Source organism: Bufo gargarizans, chromosome 1 (assembly GCF_014858855.1).
Source record: "Bufo gargarizans isolate SCDJY-AF-19 chromosome 1, ASM1485885v1, whole genome shotgun sequence".
In the NCBI taxonomy this organism is placed as follows: Eukaryota; Metazoa; Chordata; class Amphibia; order Anura; family Bufonidae; genus Bufo; species Bufo gargarizans.
The window spans coordinates 597,584,878-597,599,732 of record NC_058080.1 but is presented as its reverse complement, the minus strand read 5'-3'; the positions used below and the strand labels follow the sequence as shown (position 1 = coordinate 597,599,732).

General features: G+C 49.5%; 1 protein-coding gene across 1 annotated transcript in view; it reads left to right on the top strand.

The window, feature by feature from the left end:
- The first annotated feature begins 1,605 nt into the window (after positions 1-1,605).
- The window catches only part of SLC12A2 (solute carrier family 12 member 2), a 129,741-nt gene continuing 116,491 nt past the window's right edge, over positions 1,606-14,855 (top strand). Inside the window, exons 1-2 of the mRNA XM_044275861.1 lie at positions 1,606-1,833; positions 8,691-9,335. Coding sequence (XP_044131796.1) covers positions 8,751-9,335 — 585 coding nt within the window. The 5' untranslated portion in view covers positions 1,606-1,833; positions 8,691-8,750. The remainder of the gene's footprint in view (positions 1,834-8,690; positions 9,336-14,855) is intronic.

The following is a 14,855-nucleotide window of genomic DNA, read 5'->3' as shown; positions in this document are numbered from 1 at the left end:
CTGATTGTCCCTCATGTTATACCAGAAGCTAATTGCCCCTCACATTACTTATCCTGGGAGAAGCTGATTGCCCCTCACATTACTTATCCATAGAGAAGCTGATTGCCCCGCACATTACTTATCTCGGGAGAAGCTGATTGTCCCTTTACCTTACTTATCCATAGAGAAGCTGATTGCCCCCCAACATTATTCCAGGAGAAGCTGATTGTCCCTCATGTTATACCAGAAGCTAATTGCCCCTCACATTACTTATCCCATGAGAAGCTGATTGCCCTTCACATTACTTATCCCCGGAGAAGCTGATTGTCCCTCACATTACTTATCACAGAAGAAGCTGATTAAACGTCACATTACTTATCCCAGGAGAAGCTGGTTGTCCCTCATGATACTTATCCCAGGAGAAGCTGATTGCCTCTCACATTACTTATCCCGGGAGAAGGTTATTGCCCCTCACATTACTTATCCCGGGAGAAGCTGATTGTCCTTCACATTACTTATCCCCGGAGAAGCTGATTGTCCTTCACATTACTTATCCCCGGAGAAGCTGATTGTCCCTCACATTACTTATCACAGTAGAAGCTGATTGAATGTCACATTACTTATCCCAGGAGAAGGAGATTGACCCTCACATTACTTATCCCGGGAGAAGTTGAATGTCCCTCACATTACTTATCCTGGAAAAAGATGATTGTCTCATATTACTTATCCCAGGAGAAGCTGATTGCCCCTCAAATTACTTATCCCGGGAGAAGCTGATTGTTCCTCACATTACTTATCCCCAAAGAAGCTGATTGTCCCTCACATTACTTATCCCAGGAGAAGCTGATTGCCTCTCACATTACTTATCTCCAAAGAAGCTGATTGTCCCTCACATTACTTATCTCCAAAGAAGCTGATTGTCCCTCACATTACTTATCCCAGGAGAAGCTGATTGCCTCTCACATTACTTATCTCCAAAGAAGCTGATTGTCCCTCACATTACTTATCTCCAAAGAAGCTGATTGTCCCTCACATTACTTATCCCAGGAGAAGGAGATTGATCCTCCCATTACTTATCCCGGAAAAAGCTGATTGCCCCTCACATTACTTATCCCAGGAGAAGGAGATTGACCCTCACATTACTTATCCCAGGAGAAGATGAATGTCCCTCGCATTACTTTTCCTGGAAGAAGACGATTGTTCCTCACATTACTTATCCTGGAAGAAGACGATTGTCCCTCACATTTGGGAGAATCTGATTGTCCCTCAGATTACTTATCCTGGAAGAAGATGATTGTCCCTCACATTACTTATCCCAGGAGAAGCTTATTGTCCCTCACATTTGGGAGAAGTTGAATGTCCCTCACATTACTTATCCTGGAAGAAGATGATTGTCCCTCACATTTGGGAGAAGCTGATTGTCCCTCACATTACTTATCCTGGAAGAAGATGATTGTCCCTCACATTACTTATCCCAGGAGAAGCAGATTGCCCCTCACATTCTTATCCCAGGAGAAGCTGATTGTCCCTCACATTACTAATACATGAGGATGATGATGATTCAGTTGTCTCAGCGAACAGCCCAGCGGCTCCTCCCTGCGGCATCACAAGGCGTCCCGTAGCACAGCTCAGGAAGGGGTTAATAGCCTGAGGTGCCGGTAGTCCGGGGCGGCGTGCAGCGGCAGCTGGGTGTTACTGGTTGGAACGCATGCGCCTCCCCATCCAAAGCAACCGGGAGTCAGGAGGCTGCTGTGTCAGGGACCGGAGGCTTTTACAGCTCCTCCTCTGTGAACAGCATCACACCGGAACCACCGCCAGGCCAGCCAGCTCCGAACTGCGGCACCGGCCGAGCAGGTAAGCACGGCGGAGGGAGGATGGGCGGAGAGGCCGCGGGCTACGACTGCCCAGATGTCTAGGGCTGAGGCGGGAGAGGCTCGGCACCGCGGCTCGCGCTCTTCCCTGTCATCAGGGACGCAAGCCGGGAGCACACATGGCATGTGCCGGGGGCGGCGGTCACTGGCGGGATGATGCTGCGGCTGCTTGTATATGATGGGGGCGGTATTCCTGCGTTATCTCTCAACTCACATGAGGTGCGGGGAGCAGGAAGTTACACTGTGGCCGGGGTACGGCAGAGGGGTCCTGGGCGCGGTGCCAGCTGCTGCCAGTGCGGGTACACAGCGGGAACGTCACTGGCACTGCTGTGCGGGCTGCGCTATACTACATACCCAGTGCCGCTGCCCTATACTACATACCCAGCGCCGCTGTGCAGGCAGCGCTATACTACATACCCAGTGCCGCTGTGCGGGCTGCGCTATATACTACATGCCCAGTGCCGCTGTGCAGGCAGCGCTATATACTACATACCCAGTGCCGCTGTGCGGGCTGCGCTATATACTACATGCCCAGTGCCGCTGTGCGGGCTGCGCTATATACTACATGCCCAGTGCCGCTGTGCGGGCTGCGCTATATACTACATGCCCAGTGCCGCTGTGCGGGCTGCGCTATATACTACATGCCCAGTGCCGCTGTGCGGGCTGCGCTATATACTACATGCCCAGTGCCGCTGTGCGGGCTGCGCTATATACTACATGCCCAGTGCCGCTGTGCGGGCTGCGCTATATACTACATGCCCAGTGCCGCTGTGCGGGCTGCGCTATATACTACATGCCCAGTGCCGCTGTGCGGGCTGCGCTATATACTACATGCCCAGTGCCGCTGTGCGGGCTGCGCTATATACTACATGCCCAGTGCCGCTGTGCGGGCTGCGCTATATACTACATGCCCAGTGCTGCGCTATATACTACATACCCAGTGCTGCGCTATATACTACATACCCAGTGCTGCGCTATATACTACATACCCAGTGCTGCGCTATATACTACATACCCAGTGCTGCGCTATATACTACATACCCAGTGCTGCGCTATATACTACATACCCAGTGCTGCGCTATATACTACATACCCAGTGCTGCGCTATATACTACATACCCAGTGCTGCGCTATATACTACATACCCAGTGCTGCGCTATATACTACATACCCAGTGCTGCGCTATATACTACATACCCAGTGCTGCGCTATATACTACATACCCAGTGCTGCGCTATATACTACATACCCAGTGCTGCGCTATATACTACATACCCAGTGCTGCGCTATATACTACATACCCAGTGCTGCGCTATATACTACATACCCAGTGCTGCGCTATATACTACATACCCAGTGCCGCTGTGCGGGCAGCGCTATACTACATACCCAGTGCTGCGCTATATACTACATACCCAGTGCTGCGCTATATACTACATACCCAGTGCTGCGCTATATACTACATACCCAGTGCTGCGCTATATACTACATACCCAGTGCCGCTGTGCGGGCAGCGCTATACTACATACCCAGCGCCGCTGCCCTATACTACATACCCAGTGCCGCTGTGCGGGCAGCGCTATACTACATACCCAGCGCCGCTGCCCTATACTACATACCCAGTGCCGCTGTGCGGGCTGCGCTATACTACATACCCAGCGCCGCTGCCCTATACTACATACCCAGTGCCGCTGCCCTATACTACATACCCAGCGCCGCTGTGCAGGCAGCGCTATACTACATACCCAGTGCCGCTGTGCGGGCTGCGCTATACTACATACCCAGTGCCGCTGCCCTATACTACATACCCAGTGCCGCTGTGCAGGCAGCGCTATACTACATACCCACTGATGCTGTGCCGGCTGCGCTATACTACATACCCAGTGCCGCTGCCCTATACTACATACCCAGTGCCGCTGTGCAGGCAGCGCTATACTACATACCCAGTGCCGCTGTGCGGGCTGCCCTATACTACATACCCAGTGCCGCTGCCCTATACTACATACCCAGTGCCGCTGTGCGGGCTGCGCTATACTACATACCCAGTGCCGCTGTGCGGGCTGCGCTATACTACATACCCAGTGCCGCTGCCCTATACTACATACCCAGTGCCGCTGTGCAGGCAGCGCTATACTACATACCCACTGATGCTGTGCGGGCTGCCCTATACTACATACCCAGTGCCGCTGTGCGGGCTGCCCTATACTACATACCCAGTGCCGCTGCCCTATACTACATACCCAGTGCCGCTGTGCGGGCTGCGCTATACTACATACCCAGTGCCGCTGTGCGGGCAGCGCTATATACTACATACCCAGTGCTAATGTGCGGGCTGCGCTATACTACATACCCAGTGCTGCGCTATATACTACATACCCAGTGCTGCTGTGCGGGCAGCGCTATACTACATACCCAGCGCCGCTGCCCTATACTACATACCCAGCGCCGCTGTGCAGGCAGCGCTATACTACATACCCAGTGCCGCTGCCCTATACTACATACCCAGTGCCGCTGTGCGGGCTGCGCTATACTAGATACCCAGCGCCGCTGCCCTATACTAGATACCCAGCGCCGCTGCCCTATACTACATACCCAGTGCCGCTGTGCGGGCAGCGCTATATACTACATACCCAGTGCCGCTGTGCGGGCAGCGCTATACTACATACCCAGCGCCGCTGCCCTATACTACATACCCAGTGCCGCTGCCCTATACTACATACCCAGCGCCGCTGTGCAGGCAGCGCTATACTACATACCCAGTGCTGCGCTATATACTACATACCCAGTGCTGCTGTGCGGGCAGCGCTATACTACATACCCAGCGCCGCTGCCCTATACTACATACCCAGTGCCGCTGTGCGGGCTGCCCTATACTACATACCCAGTGCTTCGCTATATACTACATACCCAGCGCCGCTGCCCTATACTACATACCCAGCGCCGCTGTGCAGGCAGCGCTATACTACATACCCAGTGCTGCGCTATATACTACATACCCAGTGCCGCTGTGCAGGCAGCCCTATACTACATACCCAGCGCCGCTGCCCTATACTACATGCCCAGTGCCGCTGTGCGGGCTGCCCTATACTACATACCCAGCGCCGCTGTGCAGGCAGCGCTATACTACATACCCAGTGCCGCTGTGCAGGCAGCGCTATACTACATACCCACTGATGCTGTGCGGGCTGCCCTATACTACATACCCAGTGCCGCTGTGCGGGCTGCCCTATACTACATACCCAGTGCCGCTGTGCAGGCAGCGCTATACTACATACCCAGTGCCGCTGTGCGGGCTGCCCTATACTACATACCCAGTGCCGCTGCCCTATACTACATACCCAGTGCCGCTGTGCAGGCAGCGCTATACTACATACCCAGCGCCGCTGCCCTATACTACATACCCAGCGCCGCTGCCCTATACTACATACCCAGCGCCGCTGCCCTATACTACATACCCAGCGCCGCTGCCCTATACTACATACCCAGCGCCGCTGCCCTATACTACATACCCAGCGCCGCTGCCCTATACTACATACCCAGCGCCGCTGCCCTATACTACATACCCAGCGCCGCTGCCCTATACTACATACCCAGCGCCGCTGCCCTATACTACATACCCAGCGCCGCTGCCCTATACTACATACCCAGCGCCGCTGCCCTATACTACATACCCAGCGCCGCTGCCCTATACTACATACCCAGCGCCGCTGCCCTATACTACATACCCAGCGCCGCTGCCCTATACTACATACCCAGCGCCGCTGCCCTATACTACATACCCAGCGCCGCTGCCCTATACTACATACCCAGCGCCGCTGCCCTATACTACATACCCAGCGCCGCTGCCCTATACTACATACCCAGCGCCGCTGCCCTATACTACATACCCAGCGCCGCTGCCCTATACTACATACCCAGCGCCGCTGCCCTATACTACATACCCAGCGCCGCTGCCCTATACTACATACCCAGCGCCGCTGCCCTATACTACATACCCAGCGCCGCTGCCCTATACTACATACCCAGCGCCGCTGCCCTATACTACATACCCAGCGCCGCTGCCCTATACTACATACCCAGCGCCGCTGCCCTATATATATATTATATATATATATTGATCTACTAAATACAGTATATGCAGTTACACTATACACAATGATGTACAATATGTGATGGGCACACAGTGATGCTATACAACTGCGGTGTATATATAGTGATATACAATATATATGGTATGTGCAGTTACACTATACAGAGCAGTATATATAGTGACATACAACATACGGTATGTGCAGTTACACTATACAGAGCAGTATATATAGTGACATACAACATACGGTATGTGCAGTTACACTATACAGAGCAGTATATATAGTGACATACAATATATATGGTACGTGCAGTTACACTATACAGAGCAGTATATATAGTGACATACAATATACGGTATGTGCAGTTACACTATACAGAGCAGTATATATAGTGACATACAACATACGGTATGTGCAGTTACATTATACAGAGCAGTATATATAGTGACATACAATATAAGGTATGTGCAGTTACATTATACAGAGCAGTATATATAGTGACATACAACATACGGTATGTGCAGTTACATTATACAGAGCAGTATATATAGTGACATACAATATAAGGTATGTGCAGTTACACTATACAGAGCAGTATATATAGTGACATACAACATACGGTATGTGCAGTTACACTATACAGAGCAGTATATATAGTGACATACAACATACGGTATGTGCAGTTACACTATACAGAGCAGTATATATAGTGACATACAATATAAGGTTTGTGCAGTTACATTATACAGAGCAGTATATATAGTGACATACAATATAAGGTATGTGCAGTTACATTATACAGAGCAGTATATATAGTGACATACAACATACGGTATGTGCAGTTACATTATACAGAGCAGTATATATAGTGACATACAATATAAGGTATGTGCAGTTACATTATACAGAGCAGTATATATAGTGACATACAACATACGGTATGTGCAGTTACACTATACAGAGCAGTATATATAGTAACATGCGGTATGTGCAGTTACACTATACAGAGCAGTATATATAGTAACATGCGGTATGTGCAGTTACACTATACAGAGCAGTATATATAGTAACATGCGGTATGTGCAGTTACACTATACAGAGCAGTATATATAGTAACATGCGGTATGTGCAGTTACACTCTACAGAGCAGTATATATAGTGATATACAATATATATGGTATGTGCAGTTACACTATACAGAGCAGTATATATAGTGATATACAATATACGGTATGTGCAGTTACACTATACAGAGCAGTATATATAGTGACATACGGTATGTGCAGTTACACTATACAGAGCAGTATATATAGTGATATACAATATACGGTATGTGCAGTTACACTATACAGAGCAGTATATATAGTGATATACAATATACGGTATGTGCAGTTACACTATACAGAGCAGTATATATAGTAACATGCGGTATGTGCAGTTACACTATACAGAGCAGTATATATAGTAACATACGGTATGTGCACTTACACTATACAGAGCAGTATATATAGTGACATACGGTACGTGCAGTTACACTATACAGAGCAGTATATATAGTGATATACAATATACGGTATGTGCAGTTACACTATACAGAGCAGTATATATAGTGACATACGGTATGTGCAGTTACACTATACAGAGCAGTATATATAGTGATATACAATATACGGTATGTGCAGTTACACTATACAGAGCAGTATATATAGTAACATGCGGTATGTGCAGTTACACTATACAGAGCAGTATATATAGTGATATACAATATACGGTATGTGCAGTTACACTATACAGAGCAGTATATATAGTAACATACGGTATGTGCACTTACACTATACAGAGCAGTATATATAGTGACATACGGTACGTGCAGTTACACTATACAGAGCAGTATATATAGTGATATACAATATACGGTATGTGCAGTTACACTATACAGAGCAGTATATATAGTAACATGCGGTATGTGCAGTTACACTATACAGAGCAGTATATATAGTAACATACGGTATGTGCACTTACACTATACAGAGCAGTATATATAGTGACATACGGTACGTGCAGTTACACTATACAGAGCAGTATATATAGTGATATACAATATACGGTATGTGCAGTTACACTATACAGAGCAGTATATATAGTAACATACGGTATGTGCAGTTACACTATACAGAGCCGTATATATAGTGATATACCATATATGGTATGTGCAGTATACACAATGGCGTACAGTATGTGATGGGCACGTCAGTAGAGAATTATATACCATGTAATGTACAGGGCTGCTCCGTACATCACGTACACTGTGACCCAGATCTTCTCCCCCCAAGGTCACGCTGAGATGACCCTTGTGCAGAGCGCTGGGAGCCTCCGGGTGATAAAGGGCTGCTGCTGGGTCCCACACAGCGATATGCCCTTCATGTGGTGCCTGCTCCTGGAGGATGCAGTGGGGGCAGCTCGCTGACACACAGCTTGTACTTGTCCCTTCATGGAAATGAGAGGCGTCTTTCCACGCCCGGTCTCCTCCCCTGTCCTCACACAATCCTCACATTGATCAGTGGTCGGGGAGGGCTGGGTGTGCACTCACACTTTGTTATGTGTATTTTGGATTAGGAGGAGGTGGAACATCACTGACAAAACCTAACAGCAGGGCTGAGCAGTGTCCTCAGTCTTGTATTGCTGGGGAGAGGGGACACAGTCTATTATACTGACCATCCCGCTTCTTTCTATGTGATCACTTTGGCAGATATTACTCTGGTACCACCACCATCTTCAGTGTAACCGAGCAGAAGAGACACAGCAGCCCATGGAAAAGAAGACCAAGTTCTCCTCAGCCATGGCTGAGCCATCGAAGTCCTCGGCATCTCCTCCTCCGTCTCTTCAGGGTGAAGAAGGACTACAGATTGATGATGCCCAGATGGGCAGGCCCCTGGGTCCCACTCCCAGTCAGAGCCGCTTCCAAGTGGACCCGGTCAGTGAAGTCTCCCGGGAAGCAGCTGCTGGGGATCAGGAGCCATCTCCTCTACCTTCTGACACCATAACCCATAGAGGAAGGGGGGGTTCAGGTGGAGAGGAAGCGAAAGGTCGGTTTAGAGTAAACTTTGTGGACCCGGCTGATCCAGATGGAAGCTCTCCTGAGAGTGGTGAGGGCGGAGGTGGGGTGAGCTTTCAGAATGGAGATACAGTGTTAAGCGAAGGTAGCCTGCATTCTGGTGGAACTGGTCATCACTATCATTATGACACTCACACTAACACTTATTACCTGCGGACCTTTGGGCACAACACCATGGATGCTGTGCCCAGGATTGATTACTATCGGCACACAGCGGCAGAACTTGGTGAGAAGTTGCTGAGACCCAGCTTGGCCGAGCTGCATGATGAGTTGGACAAGGTAAGATGGCCTTGTCCTCTAATTCACATTGAGATCCATGTATTACAAGATTGTGAAATGGGGCTTCAAAAACGGCGGTCAAAGCCAATTTTAGTTGTATGTGCTAACATAGTAGTTTTCTGTTGGTGCCGCCTGTGCCATCACGTCTGACCTAGGAGCCATGGCTACCTTGCACCTGAGATTTGCCGAGCTGTTAATGAATTCCCACTTGGCCAGGCTGTTCTTAGGAAAACACGTAATGAGCCCTTTTTTTTTGTACCATTATTTTTGCACTTTACTAGCACAGTGTGAACGGGAGAAGCCTGTCCGTGTGGTCTGTCACATCTGGACTTCGTCCCTAAAGGGACCCACATAATAACCATGCTATGAATTGTGCTACAGATGTTGGATTAGGCCTGCGAGCTAACAGGTAGACCTCTGACTATCTGTCTCATTATCTTAGGGCTCCTTCACATGACCGCAAAACACGTGTACCAGCGTATGCCTTCTGCATTTTGCAGATCAGAACGTCCTTCTCCATGATAGAAATGCCTATTCTTGTCTGCAAAATGAACAAGAATAGGACGTGTTCTATCTTTTTTGCAGACGGAACATGGTGTGCTGTCCGCAAAATAGTGGAGTGGATGCGGACGAAAAAATCCAGTTGTGTGAATGGACCCTTATCTGTATTAGTGGACAGCTGCAGTAAATAGAGTATTTCTACACTAACATCTGGTGGTGGAGATATTAAGCCAGCTTTGTAGTGCAGATTGCCCGCTGCGGCTGGATTACGGACACATATAGGTGGCATTCTGTCAGTGGCTCCAGACGGCCCCGCTTCATCCTCTAATCAAGTCAGGAGTCAGGAATTTGGAGCATCAGGCCCATTACCACTGACGAGATAAGAGTGTAAGGTCACGGACAACCGCCGGCCTGCCGCTACTAAAAAATGCTACCGCTATTCTAATGTGTGTCATTTCATATAAGCCTCCTGCATGCCGGTGGGTGTGCCAGAAGGATGGGTTCTTAGGGTATGTGCACATGGGGGGGCACCGTTCTTCCATCTGTCCTCTGCTTGCTTTAGATCCGTGCAGGTCCATGCTGTAAAAGTGGAGATCCAGACCAGCAAGGAAACTGGTGTAGATTTCCACTCTTACTGTAATCTATGTCAGGAAACAGGATTAATCTGATGGGCCGCCTGCTACAGCCGCACGCCACTTTAAGGCTACTTTCACACTTGTGTTTTGTCCGGATCCGTTTAGATAATACAACCTTCTGCATCCGTTCAGAATGGATCCGTTTGTATTATCTATAACATAGCCAAGACGGATCCGTCTTGAACACCACTGAAAGTCAATGGAAGACGGATCCGTTTTCAATTTTGACAGATTGTGTAGGTGAAAACGGATCCGTCCCCATTGTGCCAGGATGGATCCGTTTGGCTCAGTTTTGTCAGACGGACACCAAAATGCATTTTGGTGTCTGTCTCCAAAGCGGAATGGAGACTAAACGGATGTTTTCTGAGCGGATCCTTTTCCATTCAGAATGCATTAGGGCAAAACTGATCCGTTTTGGACCGCTTGTGAGAGCCCTGAACGGATCTCACAAACGGAAAGCCAAAACGCCAGTGTGAAAGTAGCCTAAGAAGTGACGAGCGGTGAGTAAACTCCCCAAAAAGTTGCAAATGTTTGCGCAACAGCAGCATACTCCACAATTTGCTACTTTTTGGCGCCACTTATCTGGCACAGAGGGAATGATGTCCCCCATGTGCAAATGTTCATGTGGGAATCCACAGCCTAAGGCCTCATGCACACGACTGTTGTTTTGGTCCGCATCCGAGCCGTTCAGCTCCCTGCTGCCGGTCCGCATCCGAGCTCCCTGCTGCCGGCACAGTACAGTAATACACTGGTATGATCTATACCGGTGTATTACTGTACTGTGCCGGCAGCAGGGAGCGCACGGCGTCATAGCAACCAGTGACGCCGTGCGCTCCTGCTCTCAGGAGGGATCCAGGCCGCGGTTCCACGGCCCGCACACGGCCGTGTGCATGGGGCCTTAAGCTAATTTGGCTCCAGCGTATTCAGTCTGGGAAACGCTCTGTGCAGGACCGCTGTATTTCCCAGACTGAACGCTGCTTATCTGGAGCAAACTCACAGCATCGTTACAATAACGGGCGCTAGAACAGTAGTATAATCATTAGTAGGAACAGTCTATATTAAATAGCAAGGTAATTTGACCACATTGTATTTTTTTGTTTTTTATTTTTTGTCAAATATTTTGGCAAGAAGTAAAATAATAAAATTAAAATGGAAATGTTAATATCACAATACAGTAAGTATAATTATTAGAACCTTAGTGTAAAACTGTAACAATCTGCAATATACAATATCTGAAGCAGATATTCAGAAAGTTTTTTTTACCTCTTGAAAGTTTTCTATAAAATTTCTTTATAGACAACATTTTTTTTGTAAATATTCTGTCTGAATTTGATAACAGTTGCTGGCCGCGACTGGCGGCTGTGGCTAGTGGCCGCGACTGGCGGCTGCTGTGGCTAGTGGCCGCGACTGGCGGCTGCTGTGGCTAGTGGCCGCGGCTGGCTGTGGCTAGCTGTGGCTAGTGGCCGCGACTGGCGGCTGCTGTGGCTAGTGGCCGCGACTGGCGGCTGCTGTGGCTAGTGGCCGCGACTGGCGGCTGCTGTGGCTAGTGGCCGCGACTGGCGGCTGCTGTGGCTAGTGGCCGCGACTGGCGGCTGCTGTGGCTAGTGGCCGCGACTGGCGGCTGCTGTGGCTAGTGGCCGCGACTGGCGGCTGCTGTGGCTAGTGGCCGCGACTGGCGGCTGCTGTGGCTAGTGGCCGCGACTGGCGGCTGCTGTGGCTAGTGGCCGCGACTGGCGGCTGCTGTGGCTAGTGGCCGCGACTGGCGGCTGCTGTGGCTAGTGGCCGCGACTGGCGGCTGCTGTGGCTAGTGGCCGCGACTGGCGGCTGCTGTGGCTAGTGGCCGCGACTGGCGGCTGCTGTGGCTAGTGGCCGCGACTGGCGGCTGCTGTGGCTAGTGGCCGCGACTGGCGGCTGCTGTGGCTAGTGGCCGCGACTGGCGGCTGCTGTGGCTGGCCGCGACTGGCGGCTGTGGCTAGTGGCCGCGACTGGCGGCTGCTGTGGCTAGTGGCCGCGACTGGCGGCTGCTGTGGCTAGTGGCCGCGGCTGGCTGTGGCTGCTGTGGCTAGTGGCTGTGGCTGAGAATGAGACTGCTGGCACTGACTGGTAGGTCAGATTGCTGACAGGGGCTCGTCTCTATATGGCAGATAGTGCTGTGACTGACTGAGATGGCGGCGCTCTGACGTGTTTGCCGGCGTGCTGTGGCTGATACTGCCGTGAATTACCGAAATGGCAGTGCTCCGGCGCCCTGGTGTGTGTGTGGGCGTGTGTAGCGCCGTTTGCTCATTGGTCAGCTCAATGGTGTGGGCGGTGCGGGGCGGCCTGTGTAGCGCTGTTTGCTCATTGGTTGGAGCGCTGTGTGCTGATAGGTCGCTGCGCATGCCCAGTGTAAAAATCGTCACGGACACAGCGCATGCACACAGGGCTTTTATTAGGTAGGATGATGCTGTGTGTTCCCTCATAGTACTCACATTATTCCGTCAGTCCAGCAGATTGGCTTGGATGCTGAACGAAAGCATAATTTACTTGACTATTGATTTTGTGCCATTAATATATGTGAGCACACTAATCCCTATGGCCATATAGAAAGTCAGCAAATGAGACTTAAGGAAATCTTGGTGCCCCCCCAACCATGTCTCTTGATTGTATCCTCTATAACTGGATGTGCCCCTCAGACGGCAGTTGTCTGAAGATCTCTTCCCTATCCTTGCATTTAGCATGCCCCCACTGTTTGATATTCTAACCGTGTCTTTAAAGGGTTTTCTGGGGTTCTTATACATCCTTTAAAATAACCATTTATGAAGATATCTGTATTTTTTGTATCTTTATTTCTCCTATCTTCCGTTCTGGGCTGTGGTCACATGACCATGTCCACGAGGCTCTTTCTTACTTTCTGTGATGTCCATACTGGGGCACTGATAGGGGAGTGTCTATGTAACTAGCGGGGTGGGAGGAGCTATAAACTAGCTGGGTGTTGGGGGCGGTGCTGGAGCTGTGACAGAAGTGCATCATGGGTTCGGTTGGATACAGGAACAGGAAGTGCTACATACAGGATGAAAACCAGAGGGATTTGTTTACATTGTGACAACCGGTCAGTAGAATCCAAACTGCAAAAAAAAGTTTTGGGAGGGTGTAGGCGAGGTGAGCAACTACCTGTTAAAGACTGTAGCCGTCCTGGAAAACTCCCCTAAGTGTCCTCAAAGGGCCTTTCACAAGGCCTGATGCAAAGTGAAAATGGGAGAAACGATCGTTTGCTTTGCAGGTCGTTGTGCAGGCGACAGACGAGGAGTTGGGTGAAGGGCAGTGTAGCAGATGGAAAATAATACCTGTTTTTAAGGTTTAGTGGCTTTTTAATGTAATTTTATGACTCTTCAATGAACCTGGAGCCTCGGCAGCATACAGTGATGGTGTCCCAGGTACTGCTTGTGTGTAGATGACCTCTTTGGTATCTCTTTGCCTTCTTTCTTTTTATTGTTTATAGTCGTTTCTTACCCATTCTTAGGAAGTTTGCATTTTTTTGTTTCCTGAAGAATTTGTACATTTCCGGTGCTGTAACAGGATTGATGGCTTGCTTGCTTCAGGCATGGTTTGCTGCCTCCGAGCCATGTGTAGGACACAATGCGGCCTCGTTGTGTTGCTGGCCATGTGGCTGGAGGATGAGATCATATCTTTTGTTTGCAATGCATGAAAGCTGTCAGGACCTCAGGGTGCTCCCTCCTGGTGCCGAGACGCTTTCCATTAGCTAGGTTGCGTATATCTTGCAAAGCATGACCATACGGAATCTGTTGAAAGGATGATCTGACGGAGCAGATGGTAGATAGTGATATTGCTGGAAAAGCTGTGACTTCTCAGGGCTTTGGGTTGTTTAGGGTACATTGATGGAAGCAATCCTCAGTCATTATTAGGCCTCATGCACACCACCGTTGTTTTTGCGGCTCGGAGGCAGACCCATTCACTTCAGTTGGGCCGCAAAAGATGCGGACAGAACTCCATGTGCTGTCAACATCTGTTGCTCCGTTCCGTGGTCCGCAAAAAAATAAATATAACCTGTCCTATTCTTGTCTGTTTTGCGGACGAGAATAAGCAGTTATATCAATGGCTGTCCGTGCCGTTCCGCAAATTGCGGAACACACACGGACGCCATCTGTGTTTTACGGACCGCAAAACGCACAACGGTCGTGTGCATGAGGCCTTTACCCTTTAGTTAGAAATATTTTTATTTTTAAATATCATCTGGAGGAACTTTGGGTGAAAATAGAAAGGTGTTGTGTAACTACCAACCCTATGACTTCTACTGTGGTCTGCTTGTACCATAAGCCATGCAAGCTGCAGTCACATACAGGCCATGATGCATTCCTATGTACGGGGATTGACACTCTTATTTATT